A 21,307-nucleotide genomic window follows, 5' to 3' on the forward strand; every position below is an offset into this window, starting at 1 on the left:
GTTCAGAATACATAATGATGTGAGTGTGTCTCTATGGTCGTATTCTACGGACCAGTTATTTGAGTGGGTATTATCTAATACGTTGCATGCTGTTATGTTTATCTTAAGAAGTGGTTCTACTAGTTACAATTCTGAATATGGTTATTTTCCTAAACTTATCAAACTAGATACTTGTGTTTTTCATAATTGCATTATAATTATCGAAGTCGTTAACTGTAATGGGCCTTAGTGATGAATCTTCAACATAGTCTAGCCTAGATAGTGCTTGTAGTCACCGGAATCAGGACATCCGTCTTTCGAACCGGAATGACTTGTCTCCTGGTGGATCTATTGCGGAGATGCTCGCTATTATAATTTATAACCTTAATGCCATTGTCGATAAATGTCAGAGTTGCATGGACGCGGTGCATATTATGTCATTTGCTATGCGGTGTTTTGTACTTGTGTAGGGACACTCGGCTTTATCATGGGCCCCTCTTAATGGAGGTAGCGTGACGTCTACTCATTTGAACGAGGGGGCGCGGGCGGTGCGGAGGTGAAGAGTATCACGTGCCGCAGGACTCTTGTCTAGATTTAGTGCTTTTGTATTTCAATAGCATTTAGGTATAAAGAATTTTTAACACGCTATAGCTATGGCCCCACGCACTAATAATTTCATACTGGTAAATATAAAACACAACCGTGAGGTACCTACAAAAAGTTATTTATTTACATAAATAATTTTCCTTCACAGTCATTTTGACATTATCGCAAAACATGATAGATTGACTGCATCACACATACATCAGCTACTACTAGACTACACATGTTTTAGATATACGGGTAGTATATGCTTTCGTTTATTTAATTAATACAGGTTTTACAAAAGGCTTAAAAGAAAACTCTTCATATACGTAAAAGGTCTGCAAAGTAAGGGTTAGGGGAAGTTATTAAGTGAATCCTTACATGCACACGTGACTGCGTAATAACAAGTATAACTTACTTCAGCGAAAAGCTTCTTGCTCCTAATGCCAACCTTAGTTGGGGGTTTTACGTATTTACATTATGTATTATATGTACATATATATTTATAGATTTTAGTGTTGCGTTTGAATTTTGAGTTACATATTAGTTTATCATGATTCATGAAATCCTACCTACTTGAAGGAAATTTAAAGTATAGTACGGTGATACTAGGAATATTTTTAGTAAGTACCTAATTACTTAACATTTTAAGACACGACAATTGCTAGGAATTTAAATATCACTTTTACATTTCATTTTGTTACCAGAAGAATTTTAATTTAAGTAGGTTGTAAATATTTAATTGAATCATTTTTTTGTACGGTCTATTTATCTGCAATGCAGCAACCGCTTTGCATAAAATCAGGTATTTAAATGACTTCTACGAATTTATGACACAATCAGAGAAAAATTATAAATGCATTAGTGCTTTGTGCTTATATTCGTGGTTTATTAATGATTGTAAATGTAACTACCATGGTATCGACGACGCCATGTCTGCCTGCTGAGGCCATTGACCTCGCTTCACAATCACTTTGTTCGATACTTTCCATCACGACGATCTTAAGAAGTTTAAAAAATTAATAATACTACATTGTTAACACGAGATAGGTGCTCAAATTTTTGTTATATAATATAGTCTTTATGTTAACAAAAATTCGTAAATATTTGTATTATCAAACTTTAAGATAAAGTAGCTATAGGTAAGTATATTCTGTTTTTATTTACTCAATCTTGTCTTCAATAAGGATGAGTTATTGCACGCCTCATAAGCGAAGCGTTGAGGTGGGTACTACTGTCACTTCGCGCAAAACATCTGATTTTTCAAACTTAAAATGTCTTTATGTATCATACATTGCACTTGTAAGATAATACATACAACACACATATTAAGAAAAAACACTATTTTTAACGTTCATGATATTTTTGATGTCATTTTTGTTATTTAAACTAGTTAAAAAACAGTTTAAAAAAGTTCTGTCTTGGACGTCCGTGTGTCTGTATTTTTATTTATACAGTCTATTAGCGTGAGTCACCGTTAGTTACTCATTATAATCTTATAATGGTAATAGACTTACACGCGTACAGTTACATCATATGAATAATATATCGTAGAGCTGCGCTAAAAAACTTAGAACTTGAAGAAAATGTAGAACATGAATATTTGGGATGTACTCTCGTTTTTGGAATAATATGTCTCGTTTTTGGAATGTATGTATATGCGATCTTGAAGTGAAGTCATATTTTTTAATAAACTGGACTTTTTGCCAACGTGATTTCTCATGCGATAATACATATTTAGACATCGTATTCATTTTATTGTGAGAATTGAATTTGTTAGTTTCACACATTAGTCACGCAGTAAAAAGCTAAGGATTAAGTCATATCTAGAATTATCCCCTCTAATGTTATAACTTATAAGACTTGAAAATGGAAATGTTTTGCATGATCATAATAAATATAGGTACATAACTTGTTTACACAGCAGCAAATCGACAAGATTGATTAACATTCGTATCTCTAACATGAAAGTATTTGGAAACCAATAAATGACGTAATCGTTAAAGATAAATTATACCAAATAAGTTGATATCAAGGGACATTTACGGTTGGTCAATTCGAACAGACGAACAGCCTTCGTTCAAATAGTGGAACTATTGTTGAAGAAGGTCAGAGTCCAGAGACGAGTAAACTGTTGGGGTTATAGCAATTCGCGTGATTTGACCAAATCGTAGCGGACTGACTCACCGACGAACCTTTATGTATTTAAATGTGTCTATCTAGCCGGTTGAAATCGAGATAAAGTACGATACGTACTATAGTATGGTACGGTTTAATATATTCTGAAATTCTAATAAATTGGCTTAATGAATATGTTGATTTACATGATTAAAATCATTCCTATCTTTTTAATAAGAATTTACAAATATTTTTGTATTACACGTAAGAAAGAAGAAATGTTTCTGAGTTTAAACTCATCAACAAAGACTAAACTAAATGTTACTTATAAAAGTAACTAAATGTTACTTATAAAAGTAACATTTAGTTTAGTCTTTGTTATTCGATATACCTACTAATTAGAAGAATCATAATAAAATAAAATATGCAGACTTGATCAATTTTTAAGAACCCTTAGCTTTCTGAACGTGGGGGACATTCAAGTGTTAAGATAATGAACGTGGGACACAAAAGAAAAAGCTCCCCAAAGTCTTTGAAAATGTGATTGTTTATTTTCAATACGTACGGAAAAGTTTATTTCTATTTTTGTACAAAAAAATGTTTTTAAATCATTATACTCTCAATGAAAAACAGCACTAATAAACTATTAAGCTGAAACAGACCATAAAAATGAAGCCACTAGCTAAAAACAATAGGTGTTCATAGCTGCGTATACTAATTTGCAAATCATTCAAATTTCGAAACTTGAAATGTTTAACACCTCATAGTCGCAAATAAAGATTATTAATAACAGTAACTATTCTAAGTTGCATGAATCTTAATATGCATACACACAGACGCCAGAAAGAGACTATGTTTTATACTATGTAGATGGTGATGCTCCTTTAGAAGGAAGAATGGATAATATCCATGGATGGATCGTGACCATCCGTAAAATACCCAAAAGTAAAATTAACAGTTCAGTTCAAATATTTAACATTGTACTGTTTTGTTAGGAATCAGTAATTACATGCGATAAGTCTTGAACAACCAGCACCTATCTAATCTTATCGAGGTGACGTCATCAGTATAACAAAAATATGTAGTTGTATGCAGTTTTGATATGACTTTGTAACAAGAGCTTCTTTTCAAGGATCTAAAAATATCCAACGTGAGTGCACATTTGAGGTGATTTTATTTTACTGTGGAGCTAAGTATAATAATAAGTTGCATATTTAAATATGTAGCTATGCATGTATTTAAATAGATTCAATAATATTTCGGTAATACTACTTTAAATCATTTACTAGGATGGCTTGTTAATGCGATAATTTTGGAATATGTACAAGTTGAACCAGCTAATTTACGATTTGCATTGCAAAATTAAGTATCGATTTTGTGCAATTGGTGCTATCTATTTAGTATTTGGTTTATCAGTAGTCGCCGGTAAATATTGGAACAGTGGAAAATATTGTAGGTACTGTAGCCATTATTGGACTTGGTTTGATGTAATTCAAGTACATTATAATAAAAATTACTAGTACCTATGTAGTTATGTACTAACTACTTCATCGACTACCTATCATACACTACCATACTTGTTTAAAAGCATCATATTGTCATAGTTTAAATCAAATTGCAATAACAGTGTTTAATTTTACTTAAAAAAACTAGTAGCAAATAAGATATTGAACCATATTATTTCATCTGCTTGACCTTGAACATCGTCGAACTCAATGGTTATTTTTTTAACAATGATGTCAGTCGTTACAAAATGCCTACCCCATAAAATAGTTTCCAGTATAAATACTTTAATTTAAGTACTTTCAATCTCTAAATTGACTTTCTGAATTATTTAATTGGGTAACGGAAAGCCTACCTATAGGAACGGAACGGAACGGAAAGGGTTGGTCCATCTTACTAGTCAAATGAAATATGAAAACATGAACCATGTTGCGCTGAAATGTCGATTTACTGCGAAAGCACGCGCGCGTGACCCAAATGCATGCTCTTTCTATGTGTAATGTAAACACATGCTAATATTGCACCCGTTTGTTTGCAGAAGTGATTGTGGCGCGGTGAGGTGCACTAGGTCGCCATGACGACCGACATCTCGGTGTCCCGCTGGGACCCGTCCGTGGGCCACGGCCAGGAGATCATCGATGAGATCGAGTACGATGGCGGCAACTCGTCGTCGAGGCTTTTCGAACGATCGCGCATCAAGGCGCTTGCAGGTGATTGCTTTTAGAAGTTTATAGTTTAGGTTTAATAAAATAGGGAAGGTGAATGGGAGGAAGGACTTATACATATAATTACTGATGATAGGCAGTATTTAAGAATATTGCATTTTACTTGATTTAATCTTAACGAATTTAATCTCGATTACTTTCATTTTCATTTCAATTATCTACTTACTATTCGTCTTCTAGTAGGATTATAATCCCCTAATTTTTTATTATTTTTATAAAATAAGAAATTATTCGAGTCTCTGTTCGCGTAGAAACTGCTGTAAATTAAGGATTTAAACAGATGGACAGGCTATAATATAAAACGACAGATGCACGACTTATGCGACAAGGAAGTGAGGCTAAGCGAGTTCTAATAAAATAATAAAACTGGGTTTAGTGTGAGAGCTACAAAGTTACGAGTTCATTTTATGGATAGTTTGGCCTAAATAATATCTACTTAAAAGTAAGAACATACGTTTTACATTAAATAAAATACATAATAATAAAAATCTTATGCGTATAACATGCATATTTCTTAATTTGCTCTTTCAAAATTAAGATTTTGATATCTAATACCTGCAATGAAATTTGAGAAGTTGCTTTGATTTTGATTTTTTCAGAACTGTGCATTGTGTAATCTGCATGTTTTAAATTTATCATCTAAACTTTACAAAATATTTTGAATCCTCCTACGAGTTCTTCTTGTTAAGAGCTGCAGATCTAAATATCTAAAATCGCCTTTCATGCCACAAATTGCTTAACAACATTATGTTTTGTTTAAATATATTTCTTAACATAGTTTCGATATCCTATTATGATAAAGAAATGTTGATAATGATACGGCTGGTAGCCAATGTAGGCGACTGATAAAGAGTTCGATTACAGCCGTGTATTATATTCATTGTGTAGCGGGAAAATTATACTGCAATACTCGTTACGGTGTTATACAATAATATGTACATGCATTTTACTTAATGACGACCATAATAATTAATTTTTAACTTTAAAGACATCACAACTTATACAAATATGTATAATAATTGGCCATTGCCAACGCAGCTTATCATCGAGCATGGAGCGATTTCCTTTTTCCCTATAATACACGTATGTTGAACATTTGGTTAGTTTGAATTTATGTTTATACTTTTATACCGTACGAAGCGAAGTTTTATCAGTAACTGAAAAGATACTTGATAAGATCGCCTGTAGTTTGTTATCTATGCTCTACCATGAGTGAACATACTCGAAGACGCAAGCGTGCGTCAAAAATAATTCGTGTAAATACTTTAAAATGAAACTGTTCGTACTCAAAATCTACTATGACGTAATGAAATCCATAGTTCTATCGGGTAGATAAATCATAGTTGACTTTGATTCCATCGCCAATCACGATCAAGAGCTGATAACCTCGCGGAGAATTTGAATCTTTAGTGCAACAATAGACAAATACAATAAGGATTCTATGTAGTTCATTACCCCGTAGTTGACGACATCTGAAGCGTGCGTATCGAATATCCTTACTCAGTAGCTGGTTAGATTTTGTCGCTCTAATTGTTACCGGTCTTTCGTTTCGAACTACGAGCTTAGTGATCAGTTCGTGTTAGTGATATGACATCGACGGAGTGCTACGATCTCATCAAGAGAGGTGTCGACATAGAAGTGCCCGGATTGGAGTTGTATTATGATAAAGTTGTAATTGAACTCAGAGGTTCGTAAAAGTGCTTGTTTTAGTGACGCGATGCAGTGTTCTTGGTCAAGGTTATTTGCAAATGGTGTAGTTGATAGTGAACGTGAAATGTGATGTCCTTTTTCGGAAGGCTATGTTTATAACTATTATCAATGGTCTTGTCGAATACTGTGGTAACAGTTGCGTTTCTAATATTCTGCATAAGAAGCAGTGATTTTGTGATATGTAAAATAAAAGAAATAATATTTACGACTTGGTGCATTGCTACATAAGCTTACTTCGCTCCAGTTCCGCTCGTGGGGCGACATTCGATCTTCTTGTGTTTCACATATCACTTACTGAACTCAATCCTGCAGTGAGTTACTGCGATGTCGCTGGCTGATCCGGACGGGTGTCCAAGGAGGAAACTCCGGTGCCCTCGCCGCGGCCTGCCCCACTGGCGGTTAATGTGTTAACATTTACTGTTATTTCTATTGCACCATAATTATGTTTACTTTTGTTCAAAACGGAAGGTCAAAATTGTTTTCGCTTTATAAAGCTCTTCTATACTTATTTTGTAATATCCTTCGTTTTTTCGGCAAGCTGCTGTTTCTATACCTTGTCTATATGTATCACCATTGTAAGTTCAATACGTACATTCCAGACGAACGAGAGAGCGTACAAAAGAAGACGTTTCAAAAATGGGTGAACTCACACTTGGTGCGAGTGGGTTGCCGCATCGGCGACCTCTACGTGGACATGCGGGACGGCAAGATGCTCATCAAACTGCTGGAAGTACTCTCAGGGGAGAGATTGGTAAGTTAATTTAGTTATTTATCGAATACATTATACATATTCACTATATGGCCGGCTTTTTTTAAACCCAAGATACATATACCAGTTATAAGCAACACATTATCCATTGAACTAATCGTTTAAGTAATTACTTATGTTGTTTTTATAATTAACATTAAATCTGTTGAAACAATCTGTGTTTATCGAAATAATTATATACCAATGTTTGTGCTGGATATTGGCAGAAGCTGTCTTATTCGAAAAGAAGTAAAAGATGAAATAAGAAACAGTTCAGTTTGAAATAAGATATAGTACTAAAAGATATGTAAATTACCCTTTTTTTTATTCCAGCCTCGTCCAACGAAAGGCAAAATGCGTATCCACTGCTTGGAGAACGTGGACAAGGCGCTGCAGTTTCTGCGCGAGCAGCGAGTGCATCTCGAGAACATGGGATCCCACGACATCGTAGACGGAAACCCGAGGCTCAACCTGGGTCTCATATGGACTATCATTTTGCGATTCCAGGTAACGTATTAGGCTATTAAACATGTTGGGCGCCTGTTACTATAATTAAATTATATTAATAAAATATAACTTTATTTGTACATAAACTTCAGTATGTATTCATCATTGCGTTAGTTCTACATTCAATAAATACCACGATACATTTGGTAGTATTTATGGGCGGAACACGATAAACATATTTTATTTAATTTTCTGAAGTAAATTAATTAATTGAAACAACAATAAACATAATCTTAACCTGAACATTATTCACAGATTCAAGATATAACCATAGAAGAGACAGATAACAAAGAGACAAAATCCGCTAAGGACGCGCTCTTATTATGGTGTCAAATGAAGACGGCCGGTTATAACAACGTGAATGTACGCAACTTCACGACTTCCTGGCGTGATGGTTTGGCCTTCAACGCTATCATACACAAGCACAGACCAGATCTCATACAGTTTGAGAAACTGCACAGAAGCAATCCGATGCATAACTTGAATAACGCCTTCAATGTTGCTGAGGAGAAACTCGGACTTACTAAACTGTTGGATGCTGAAGGTAACCATGGGATTGATATAATTCGAATTGAAAATAGATTTTTCAACAAAATAATAAAAGTAATACTTCCGATGGTGTTATGGTGCACTTCATAGATTTGTAGAATATTAATTTAGAACTTAATATAGATACATAATATGCAATATCCTATGAAACAGACACTGCCTGACAATTTTTGGAAAATTTTCTATAATTTTTAATTGGAAATAGACACTAGACCTGATATATTTTTCGGAAACTATATTTTATGTCTATTACACAGATATCGCCGTCGACCACCCAGACGAGAAGTCTATCATAACGTATGTAGTGACATACTATCACTACTTTAGTAAGATGAAGCAAGAAACAGTGCAAGGAAAGAGGATCGGCAAAGTTGTCGGTATCGCTATGGAGAATGAGAAAATGATGCATGAATACGAGACTTTGACTAGGTGAGTTGTTAATTTAAAATTATTTTCCGGTTGTCTAAAATTGTATTTTTAATTTTTTATTCGTGTGAATAGGTTTTAATTTTATTGAAGAGAAATATCTATGTCACCAGGACGTCGGATTTCGCACTTTTTCATCTAAAAATGCAAGACAAATATTTTCTAGAAGCCAAGAACCGTGTAATTATGCCATGATGAAATAATAATATAATGTTAGCATTTCACATAGAAAAATAGGTGATTGGCGTCAATTTTGCGGAAACATATATACTTACGTATTAATTATTATTAAAATGTCAACATTAAATGTAAAATTAATTTTCAATATTGTGATTGGTTTATTTCAGTGATCTGCTGCAATGGATCGAGCGTACCATCGAAGCGCTCGGTGACCGCACGTTCGCGAATTCCCTGGAAGGTGTGAGACAACAACTGATACAGTTTGCCAACTATCGCACTGTTGAGAAACCGCCCAAGTGAGTTGAACTTTATTTATTAACAATTTATATCTAGCAATTGGAGTGTAAAGTAAGTTACAGGATTATTCGTTGTAGTTTGTTTAATTTGTCAAATAAAATGTTATTTAACATTATCACTGCGTGGTGGATCGAGCATAAGGCATCATGATATTATGTTCATAATATTATAAATCATTACAGACTTGGAATTGAACGATCCACACATGAAATCTTAATCCATCACCATCATCATGATATGTATTCAACTCATATATTCAAACATATTAATCTATTTTTTAATCCCTCAGGTTCGTAGAAAAAGGCAATCTCGAAGTGCTTCTATTCACGCTGCAATCCCGCATGCGTGCAGCGAACCAAAAGCCTTACACACCACGTGAGGGACGCATGATACATGACATCAATAGAGCCTGGGAGAGACTTGAGAAGGCGGAACATGAGAGGGAACTTGCGTTGCGGGAAGAACTGATTAGACAGGAGAAATTGGAGCAATTGGCTGCTAGGTAGGAATATGCAATATAAAATTTAAAATTTGGGACATAATACTAATATTTTTTGCTATAAAACATTCTTGATGTATAGTGTAAGAAGGGGAAAAAATATAGTAAAAATATTGAAATGGAACTTGCGAAATAAGAAAATTGCCTAGCGAAATTTTACTTTATTTACAAATAACTTTTTTAAAAAGATTTTCTTAAAAATTGATATAAGTAACATTAAGAAACAAAGTTTATCAATTAAACACATATGAATATGGTTTTTAGTTATACATTATTATTCTTATGCAACAAATTAGTAGTTAAATTCGATGATTATAGATTTGAGATCTTCAGATTTATTAGTAGTTGAATCCAATATGTTAAATCCATTTTTTTTTATTAAATCATATCATTATTCCGACAGATTCAACCGCAAAGCGCAGATGCGTGAAACGTGGCTCTCTGAGAACCAGCGGCTAGTAAGCCAGGACAACTTCGGTTTCGACCTCACGGCCGTTGAAGCGGCGGCCAAGAAGCACGAAGCTATCGAAACTGATATATTCGCGTATGAGGAGCGAGTGCAAGCGGTGGTTGCTGTATGCGGGGAACTGCAGGCTGAACGGTGAGATATTATTATTAAATTAAGGGCTAATTTTTCAATGCTTGGTTAAAACTTATCCGTCCAATAATGTATTAGAGCGTATACGCACTATGCGGGTAGCCGTCCGGCTGGCCGCAAGCACAATAATGTACGTAATATTCATTTCTATGCGCACTGTGCGGTCTGCGGTAGCCGCATCGCAGTGCGCATAGAAATGAATATTACGTACATTATTGTGCTTGCGGTCAGCCGGACGGCTACCCGCAATGCGGCTACCCGCATAGTGCGTATACGCTCTTACACGATAGTATTAAAATGTCACGTAAACTGTCAAATACGGACAATTATACCCGGCGCGGCCTACGATGATCCCTATGACACTGACAGTTATTCTCAAGAGACAAACTTGTAATGGCGTCACCATTAAATTAGAAACGTATTGGAGGCGTCTAAAAATGGCATTTATTAATTTTTACGTAGCTTTATGCCATTACAATGATATTCCGTTGGAATTATAACAATTCTTAACATATACGAGAAATTATATCAATCTGACTTTACGTTTACGTCCTTCAAAACTTACATCGTTGGCATTTATCGACTAGTGCGGAAAGTATCGATAAACAAATTTCGATAATGGAAACGAGTTCACATTTTTTCCATGCTTAAGCTATAGTTTATTCTCTATTGAATGGAACAGAAGATCGCAGCATAATTAATTAATTAATTACCGTTCGCGTTAATTTACTTACCTATGATAATATAAGTTTTTTAGAAAAATTAAATGGGGGATTCCATTTTCATGATAAAATAATATACACTGTGTTTAACGGGTTAAAGATTACGAGAAAATGATAAGGTGCATTTTTATGTTTTGGAAAACTTTCGTTTTACTTACCGTTTCGTTTACATAATAGACGTTAAAAATTCATTTTATAATATTTGTAAAAACATGTTTACCGACGTGGCTGAATGCAAACCACGCCTTAGCCTATAAAATAGTAAAGTATCGACACGATCCATCATACGAGCAATCACTAAGACGAACTGTCATAGGGATCATCTTAGGCCGCGCCGGGTATAGTTTTATCCAAGCATTGAAAATCGGCCCTAAGTGATAGAAAGATACTTTACCGTCAAAAACCCAAATTTTATGGTAATAACCTCCATCAGATTTTAAAAGAAACCGACAAATCGAGACAGGATAGTAACCGCTTTATTTTCGACACACATCCTTCAAGGTTTTTGTAACACATATAATTTGACACTTTGAACCTAATGACGGTATGTGACAACTCAAAAGATACAATTGTTTCTGGCATCAAATTATACTATAACAAAAGGCATAATAATTGGACATGGACATATAATCTTAGATTAACCAATCAATTTGCTTGTTTAACCTAAAAGGCCATCCACACGTCTGCCGAACAACGTGACAAACAACGAACACAAAGGACATTACACATACACATTGTTCGGCAGACGTGTGGATGGCCTAAAAGATAATATTATGTCCATGCGGTTTAGTGTGGGAGCCCTAAATTGTGTCTGAATGTCTGCGATCGGTCGTCATTGTAGATGTCTATCTATTCATAATCGCCGTATTGTCGGCAAACAACGACGATCATTTACTATCAACTTCAAAAATTCATGTTTTGAGCCTTTGAGGAGACAGATAGCTTCAGTAATCAGTTGCCCAGGTTCATTATTCATTTAATTGTCATTGTAATCCAAATTCCATAATTGTAAAATTTGCAAAATGTATTATAAGTGGCGTACTAGATTCACCTAGTTGCCACAAGCAAAAATATTAAATTAGCGTTTTCAAACAAACTTTGGCCATCACACTCAAACAAATTTATAATATGAAAGTAAGAAAAAATATCAATAGCGCGAGTTTGTTTCGCGCTAAAGTTCAGTAGCGCCATCTATTGGGGCTTACAGTAAACTAATATTATCACTATATAGAAATGTCGCTTCCCGCGTTAAGTCTGTGTGTTTGGATCTTTAAGAGGGGGTAAAAGCAAAATTACCAATCTTCTATTAATATTCAAGACCAACTTTATAAATCAATTTGCCACCTAACCTAACATTTAACTTGCCTTTTTTTTTCTACCTACCATCGTAATTTCAGTAAGCTTGTTACCTTTTGCCCAGGTTGCCTTGAAGAGATCACTACTAAGTGATAAGGCCGCCTAATAAACTATACTTTTCTTCTTTTGCTTTGTATAAATTAGCAATAAGTTTCCCATGTATAGTTTTATTAAAGAGTAATAAATAAATAAATAACTAGAGGCAGCTTTGAAAACGTAACAAAACATCGTACACAGGTACCATGACATTGAGCGTGTGTGTGCCCGTCGTGACAACGTTCTACGTTTGTGGGCGTATCTGCTTGAACTGTTGCGTGCGCGTCGAGCTCGTTTGGAACTCAGTTTGCAGCTGCAGCAGAACTTCCAGGTGAATTAAGATTATGAGATAAATTAAGTGGAGATTGAACGTTTTGATCGTTAAATCTCGTAAAATAAAAAAGTTTGCCTAGAACATTCATGTACAGATGTAAATATAACTTACAAGGTATTAGTAATTTAATAAACTAGAATTTCGTCAGAAACTCACTTTGTTAACAATTAAACAAATCATCTTTTTTATTTAACTTTCAAGTGAAACATCCTAGATGATATCATTAATTCAGCAAGAAATAAGGATTACAACTTCAAGTTCTAGATTATCTATACTAATATTATAAAGAGGAAACCTTTGTATTTTTGTATGTTTGTATTGAATAGGCTCAAAATCGACTGGACCGATTTCAAAATTTCTTTTACAATTACTTAGAGGGATTCTTCCGAATCCGTATAGGCTATATTTTATTCCGGTAAACGTAAATATGTACCAGGGGCGAAGCTGGGGCGGGCCGCTAGTATTATGATAAAATAAAGTTATTTGTACTAATAATCCCTTCTAAGTTACTAACAAAACATTATATTTCAGGAAATGCTATACATTCTGGATTCAATGGAGGAGATCAAGATGCGCCTGCTCACAGACGATTACGGCAAACATCTCATGGGCGTTGAGGACTTGCTGCAGAAGCATGCTCTTGTTGAAGCCGACATCAACGTACTTGGCGAAAGAGTCAAGGTAATGCATAATATTTTTAAAATCACCTGCATTAATACTTATTTTTTTAACGGAAGAATGGCGGAACAAATTTTGGTGTTTTTAGTAACTGACAAACAAGGAAAATATTTGTAATTTTTTCTAGTATTGGCTCAACATAATTTTTTTTATTTAATTTGAAATTGATAAATACGTTACATTTTCTCCTTTATCAGTATTAAATATCTTGAAAGTTATAATTGTTAAAACAAATTTTCATAGATACTTAAATGACAATTTTCTTTCTAAATTTTAAAATTATTCGTTCTGCAGGTTGTTGTAGGGCAATCGCAGCGGTTCCTAGAAGTGGAAGAGGGCAACTACCGGCCATGTGACCCGGCCATCACCGTGGAGCGCATACAACAACTCGAGAACGCGTATGCTGAGCTCGTGCACCTTGCTGTTGAAAGGAGGTACGCTAAAAGAGGATTGAAAAAAAAAATTACATATAAATATTCCACATTTGGATGAAAATATGACTGGAGATTTCAGCTCATACTTTTTTTTTGCCAATCATCATGTTTTTTACTAGACCAAAATTAACTAATTTTTAACATGGTGGGGAGTAAGATTAGTTACAACACAGTTATACATGGAAAATTAAAATTTGGAAATTGGTTGATATTCCTACCAAATATGTTATAAGATTTCTGGACTTGATTATATCAACCTTATAAATAAAACAAAAACGTGAATTATATTAAAAAAACGCTCGTGTAAGATAACTCAGAATTAACATAATCCTACGAAATTTCCTAATAATCCTAAGAAAAACAAGAATGTGAATTATTTACAAAAAAACGCTCTTGTAAGATAACTCAGAATTAATAATTAATGCAAAATGTTTATCCTAACAGGAAGCGCCTTGAAGACAGCCGCAAACTGTGGCAGTTCTACTGGGACATGGCCGATGAAGAAAACTGGATCAAGGAGAAGGAGCAGATCGTGTCTGTTGATGACATCGGTCATGATCTTACAACTGGTAAGTGAGATATTATTATAGGATGAACGGTATATATTCTTGTTAAGAAGATCATATTGTTAGATATTTTTAAATGTAATTCAATTTAAATGTTATATTCTTCTTTAATTTGTACGAAACAGAGCTCGAAAAATGTTATTGTGATAGCATATAAGCATAGCACTAAAAATATTTGTGCATTCATATAAAATACTTAAATGTTTCGATGCCAACTATTAAAATGTCAATAGACATTTGCATCGATTAATTCGACTTCTCAAGCTATAAAATGGCACCAAAAGTACATAATATAATTTGAAATGTTTGTTTTAGTGTACCTGCTGATATCAAAACACAAGGCATTAGAGGCGGACGTGTCTGCGCACGAGCCGCAACTCATGGACGTGGCCGCGGTGGGCGATGAGCTCATCTCGCAGGGACACTTTGGGGCTGATCGTATACAGGTCAGTTATGTTTTCTGGTTGGGATTTATGGAAATTTATTATGGAATAGTATAATTTAATTAATAAAATTTGCTTTTCTTTCGACTATTGTTAAAAAAATATATTAAAATTGACAGGACTTTTAAAATATACATTAATTTATAACTTTTTAAAGTAACATTTGCCGTATTTAATCAGAAAACATGCTTGCAAATGTCACAGTGTTTTAATTTAGTAATAATCATAAGAAAATAAAATAGTAATGATGAAAACATTAACATAGCAGCCTCTACATAGTGATTGGAGCTGCTATGAAATGGAATGTAATAATCAAGAACAACATAACATAATTATAGCTAGGGCTCGAGCCCTAGCTATAATTGAGTGCCGCGGGAGGCTCGGGCCTCCCGCGGCACGTCTCTCGGTGCGTTCACGATTGACCTGTCTAAACTTCACCGTGTAACGACTATAATTCCATAATGTGACATTACAATGACTGTCCAGGAGCGTCTCCGCGACATCCTGTCGCAGTGGAACCACCTGCTGGACGTGGTGTCGCTGCGCAACAACCGGCTGGACGCCGCCGTGCGCTACCACCAGCTGTTCGCCGACGCGGACGACATCGACGCCTGGATGCTGGACACCTTGCGGTTAATAAACTTAAACTTTATTAAAAACTTTTTGTACACAAAAATTTTTACAAAATAACAATGTAATTTGTCTGGTTAGTGCCCTTTACATATTTAGGTCGCAGGCATCTAGTTGAATCTGATATTTTATTGAATGACTAGCGCGTTTATTAAATAACGACAGAATTCAATTCTAAAATTCACAGGAAGACGGTTACGAGCCGGTATTTCGATATAGTTTAAAATACAATGAACGTAAAATAATCCACCCCCTTTTCCAAACCAATGACTATGCTAAATGACGTTCAGCGAAGAGGTTGCACTAGTCATTCAATCAAATAGCAGATTCAACAAGATGACTGCGAAATTTGTAGTCATCTTGGACTTGCAATCGACATGTGATCTATAGGGTTCTTCATATAGTTGTAAAATATGTATGCACAAAGTTTGTAAATATGTTGTTGATTTTTTTGTTCAGGTTGGTATCATCCGAAGACACCGGTGTGGATGAAGCTCAAGTGCAAAGCTTGTTGAAGAAACACAAGGACGTTACAGACGAACTCAAGCACTATGCTAATGTTATTCAGCAACTTAAGCAACAGGTATGATATCCTTTATGCTAAATAATGTACATTTTTGTATTACTATATTAATTTCGTATTCGTCCGTTGCGTAGCGTATCAGTTGCGTTGAGAAGCGCGATTTTAAATTACGTTTTAGCAAATTTTTTAAAGTTTACATTTTTTTATTTATCTTACGTAAATCAACTGCTAACTTTATTATTTATGAAAATGAAAAATATATTTATTTAGAACCATATGTTTGTATACAGATTATATCATTTGGATTTATGTTGCAAGTTTTACACACATTTAAACTTTTCTTTCATCTGCTGTTTTAACTAATAAATGTTTTATTGTACATGTGAAACAAAGTAATAAATTAAAATAATGACGTGTTACAGGCAAGCGAGCTCAGCCCCGAGGACGCAAGCAGTGCCGAAGTCCGCGACCGTCTCGGCGCTATGGACGCGCGGCTCGGCGAGCTGTCCGAGCTTGCTCGGCTCCGCAAGCAGCGGCTGCTCGACGCACTGTCCCTGCACAAGCTGCTCGCTGAAGCAGATGCGGCTGACCAGTGGATCGCGGAGAAGGACCGCATGTTAGATACCATGCACCCTCCCAAGGACATTGATGACGTGGAGATCATGAAGCACAGGTAACTTTTATGTACAGGCTTACCTTTGACGTTTTCGGTTCCGTGTGACTGAGCGAGCAGAAGGAACTGGCGCATACGCAGCTGTATATTATATACACCATTAACTATCAACGGATAATAAACATGTAATGCGAGGTGTGCAGTATTCGAAAGTACTTCATAAAAAAAAAACTAATTCGTGACCGTTTCACAGATACGACGGTTTTGACAAGGAGATGAACGCAAACGCGTCCCGCGTAGCCGTGGTTAATCAGTTGGCTAGGCAGCTGATTCATGTTGAACACCCTGAAGCGCCACGCATTCAGGAGCGACAAGCGCAACTCAACCAGGCCTGGAGCGGATTGAGAGAGAAGGTAATATGATTTTTTGTGTATAATATTATTTTTATAGCGTTTTTGTTAATTGATGTTCAGATAAAAATTTTGCAAATAAAATCGTATTTTTATAAAGATATAATACATGTACTTCCGCTAGCTAGCTGTACCGATATAAAAAATGCAGAATTCTTGAAATTTCTTTTACATTTCTTTACCAGCAAAAGGAATTTCAAGATCGGTATGCATTGATAGGTATAAGTATTCTTTCTTTATTATAATATTAGCGTTGATTACGATAAAATTTTAATTAAGTATCTAATAATTGAAATATAAAATGGAAATAGAAAAATACCAACTTAGTTAATCACAACAATACATAATAAACAAATTTTTGTTTTCTAGGCGGAAGCAAAGAAAGACGAACTCAAATCCGCCCAAGGCGTACAGACGTTCTATATCGAGTGCCGCGAAACCGTCTCATGGATCGAAGACAAGAAGCGCATCCTGCAACAGACAGACAACTTGGAGATGGATCTCAATGGTAAGTGGTTATTTATGTTGTATAATTCCGAATTGTTAGTGACTTCAGCATAATCTTGGAATATCACAATTATAATTCATAAATTGAAATTTTATTCATACTTTCTAAATGAGTATTATATACAATATACAGAATAGATACAGAAATGAAAATATTTCGTGATTTATATAAAGACGCGTTACGCGTGTCACCAATTTTCCGTCAAACTATTTACTCGTGTTTGTCGCAATGAACGCACTATAATGCGCAATCACTCGCTTATTACAAGATGGTTTATTAGTCGTTGCCTGGTTGAATCTGCTATTTGATTACGTTGACATTACGACAAATAAATGAACAAAATGAAAATAAACCCCAATCCGCAGGCGTTATGACACTGCAGCGCCGTCTCTCCGGCATGGAGCGCGACCTTGCCGCGATACAGGCGCGCATCACGTCCCTAGAGAGCGAGGCGAGCGCGATAGAGGACGAGCACCCGGACGAGGCGCGGCTCATACGCGACCGCGTTGTCACCATCACGGACAACTGGGAGCAGCTCACGCAGATGGTAAGCTTGAAAAGATGACGTCATAGCATAGTATCGACTAACATGTACCGAATACTGAATTAATCGGATTCGGTATATACAGGATGTTACAGATCTACTCTACTGTGTACTAAGATCAAATAAACGTATAGTTTTTCATATTCGCATAAAAAAACACGAAAAATACTCAAAACATTCCCGGCGCATTTTTACTATAAATTCAAATAAAAACTTCGTCTACAGCGTCAGACTAGCAACGCGTCCTTGCCACCCAGACGCATTTTTAACATGTTTTTATAAACACTGTCCGGGCTGCGTGAAGGCTGTAATCAAACAGTTTAAGAAAAAATTAAATTAAAATTTTGTTGCTTCGTTTTTTGTTTTTTTTTTTACGTTATCAGCGTATGCAAAACTAGTCAGTTCCATTGAGTATAGCACACTAGCAAATTACTAAAATAAACCAAAAATTAAATAAAGATTTTCATTTCTGAAATTATAATTATAATATGTACATAGGTTAAAAAAAAATGAATTACAATTTTTTACAAAGCTCTAAAACAATTATTTTAATTAACAGCTCAAAGAACGCGACGCCAAATTGGAGGAGGCCGGTGATCTTCACCGTTTCCTGCGTTCCGTGGACCACTTCCAAGCGTGGCTCACCAAGACGCAAACCGATGTTGCTTCGGAAGGTAAGATTGTAATTAAAATTATTTATCCCTAATAGAATTAGAATTATGAAACAATGACAGTCTTTATAATAAAACATGCAGTTTTATGGCAAATATAAGATATTCAAAAGTATTTTTATAGCTAAAAGTGATATACTTTGGTCGCCCTGATTTTAAATAATAATTAATTTAGTATTTTAATAGTCTCTACTTAAAAATTCAATATTATTTATGCAGATATCCCATCAAGTCTCCCGGAAGCAGAGAAGTTGCTGTCTCAACACCAGACCATCAAGGAGGAGATCGACAACTACAAGGACGAGTATGCGAAGATGATGGAGTATGGAGAAAAGATCACTGCCGTAAGTTTATATTTGTCATTTGTATGGATGAAAAATATTTTTAAATTGCATTTAAAATTATCGTTAGCTGTCTACTTAAGTTGTTTAAGTTCTTTAATGAAGTGTATTAGACAGTTATGTTTTATTTGAATAGTAGATAAAAATGCACTCATATATTGAACACAATATTTTAGTATCTTTGTAAATTATAAATCAGAAAAATATTGATCTGATTAAATTTAGTACCGCAATGTGTTGTATCCAAATATAATGGTCAATATACGAACATACTTCGAACTCACATTTGGCTAAACTACGTATTACGAAATGTGTGGTATGGAGGCGTAAGAGTTCTCGTGAAGAGCTTACTATAGAAATGATCCTATGAAGTAAGGTCTTAAGGTATGGAGGCGTTTAATAAAATCTCTTCACAGGAGCCATCGACAGCGGACGACCCGCAGTACATGTTCCTGCGCGAGCGGCTGAAGGCGCTGCGGGAGGGCTGGGCCGAGCTGCAGCAGATGTGGGAGAACCGCCAGCAGCTGCTCACGCAGTCGCTCGAGCTGCAGCTGCTGCAGCGGGACGCGCGCCAGGCCGAGGTGCTGCTCGCGCACCAGGACCACAGGTAACTATATACCTCTATAGTCTATGCTGTCTTGTCTCTTCACCACCGGTTAGCTATATACCTCTATAGTCTATGCTGTCTTATCTTCGTGTGACGAGATGAATTGACGTTTAAATATCTTGTATCTTTATGATAAATTCAGAGGTTACTAAAATTTTTGAAAATTACATTAAATGAAACTAAAATACCAGTACGTTCAAAATTTGAAAATACAATATTTTATTCTCAGGCTAGCAAAGACCGAGCCACCAGCAAATTTGGAACAAGCGGAGAACATGATCAAGGAACACGAGGCCTTCCTCACAACTATGGAGGCAAACGACGACAAGATCAACTCTGTGGTCCAATTCGCGAACCGCCTCGTGGAAGAGAGACACTTCGATGCCGACAAAATCCAACGCAAGGCTGAAAGCATCCGCGCCAGACGTGACGCCAACAGAGAGAAAGCTCTCCAACAAATGGAGAAGCTCCAAGATCAATTACAGTTACATCAATTCCTTCAAGATTGCGACGAGCTCGGTGAATGGGTACAAGAAAAGAACGTCACTGCGCAAGACGACACCTACCGCTCAGCGAAGACCATTCACTCCAAGTGGACCCGTCATCAAGCCTTCGAAGCCGAAATCGCAGCGAACAAGGAACGTTTATTCGCAGTACAGAACGCGGCTGAGGAACTCATGAAACAGAAACCGGAGTTCGTCGAAATTATTTCACCCAAAATGCATGAACTGCAAGATCAATTTGAAAATCTTCAAACAACAACCAAGGATAAGGGTGAACGTCTATTCGACGCCAACCGCGAAGTACTTCTTCACCAGACCTGTGACGATATCGATTCGTGGATGAATGAGTTGGAGAAACAGATCGAAAACACAGACACGGGAACTGATCTGGCATCTGTGAATATTCTAATGCAGAAACAACAGATGATCGAGACTCAGATGGCGGTCAAAGCTAAGCAGGTCACCGAACTCGAAACGCAAGCGGAATACCTGCAGAAGACCGTACCTGACAAAATGGAGGAGATTAAAGAGAAGAAGAAGTTTGTGGAACAACGTTTCGAACAACTCAAAGCGCCATTGCTCGAGCGCCAACGCCAACTGGCCAAGAAGAAGGAAGCGTTCCAATTCCGTCGCGATATCGAGGATGAGAAATTATGGATCCATGAAAAGATGCCAATAGCGACCAGCACAGACTATGGCAACTCCTTATTCAATGTGCAAATGCTGCAGAAGAAGAATCAGTCACTGAAAACGGAGACTGACAACCACGAGCCAAGAATTCTGACAGTTATTTCTAATGGACAAAAGCTTATTGACGAGGGTCACGAAGATTCGCCCGAATTCAAGAGGCTTATTGACGAGCTCACCGCGCGGTGGCGAGAACTTAAAGGTTAGTTAACATAAAAAATAATTTATTTATTTATTTGTAACTGTACCTATACGCCATTTTGTATGTGGCGTTTAC

At 35.9% G+C, this 21,307-nt stretch overlaps 1 protein-coding gene across 1 annotated transcript in view; it reads left to right on the forward strand.

The window, feature by feature from the left end:
• beta-Spec (spectrin beta chain) overlaps positions 1-21,307 on the forward strand; it is a 56,296-nt gene that overhangs the window by 20,136 nt on the left and 14,853 nt on the right. The window contains exons 2-24 of the mRNA XM_090104015.1: positions 4,724-4,895; positions 7,220-7,371; positions 7,702-7,875; positions 8,131-8,419; positions 8,682-8,853; positions 9,198-9,326; positions 9,617-9,829; positions 10,230-10,427; positions 12,740-12,869; positions 13,404-13,553; positions 13,845-13,984; positions 14,429-14,553; positions 14,866-14,996; positions 15,480-15,625; positions 16,083-16,206; positions 16,569-16,819; positions 17,013-17,172; positions 17,539-17,677; positions 18,043-18,224; positions 18,781-18,895; positions 19,112-19,236; positions 19,650-19,840; positions 20,070-21,232. Of these exons, the coding sequence (XP_089960141.1) occupies positions 4,760-4,895; positions 7,220-7,371; positions 7,702-7,875; positions 8,131-8,419; positions 8,682-8,853; positions 9,198-9,326; positions 9,617-9,829; positions 10,230-10,427; positions 12,740-12,869; positions 13,404-13,553; positions 13,845-13,984; positions 14,429-14,553; positions 14,866-14,996; positions 15,480-15,625; positions 16,083-16,206; positions 16,569-16,819; positions 17,013-17,172; positions 17,539-17,677; positions 18,043-18,224; positions 18,781-18,895; positions 19,112-19,236; positions 19,650-19,840; positions 20,070-21,232 (4,735 nt within the window). The 5' untranslated portion in view covers positions 4,724-4,759. The remainder of the gene's footprint in view (positions 1-4,723; positions 4,896-7,219; positions 7,372-7,701; positions 7,876-8,130; positions 8,420-8,681; positions 8,854-9,197; positions 9,327-9,616; positions 9,830-10,229; positions 10,428-12,739; positions 12,870-13,403; positions 13,554-13,844; positions 13,985-14,428; positions 14,554-14,865; positions 14,997-15,479; positions 15,626-16,082; positions 16,207-16,568; positions 16,820-17,012; positions 17,173-17,538; positions 17,678-18,042; positions 18,225-18,780; positions 18,896-19,111; positions 19,237-19,649; positions 19,841-20,069; positions 21,233-21,307) is intronic.

Source organism: Colias eurytheme, chromosome 7 (genome assembly GCF_061535395.1).
Source record: "Colias eurytheme isolate Ceu_HAF_F1 chromosome 7, ilColEury1 Martin Lab GWU primary, whole genome shotgun sequence".
NCBI lineage: Eukaryota > Metazoa > Arthropoda > Insecta > Lepidoptera > Pieridae > Colias > Colias eurytheme.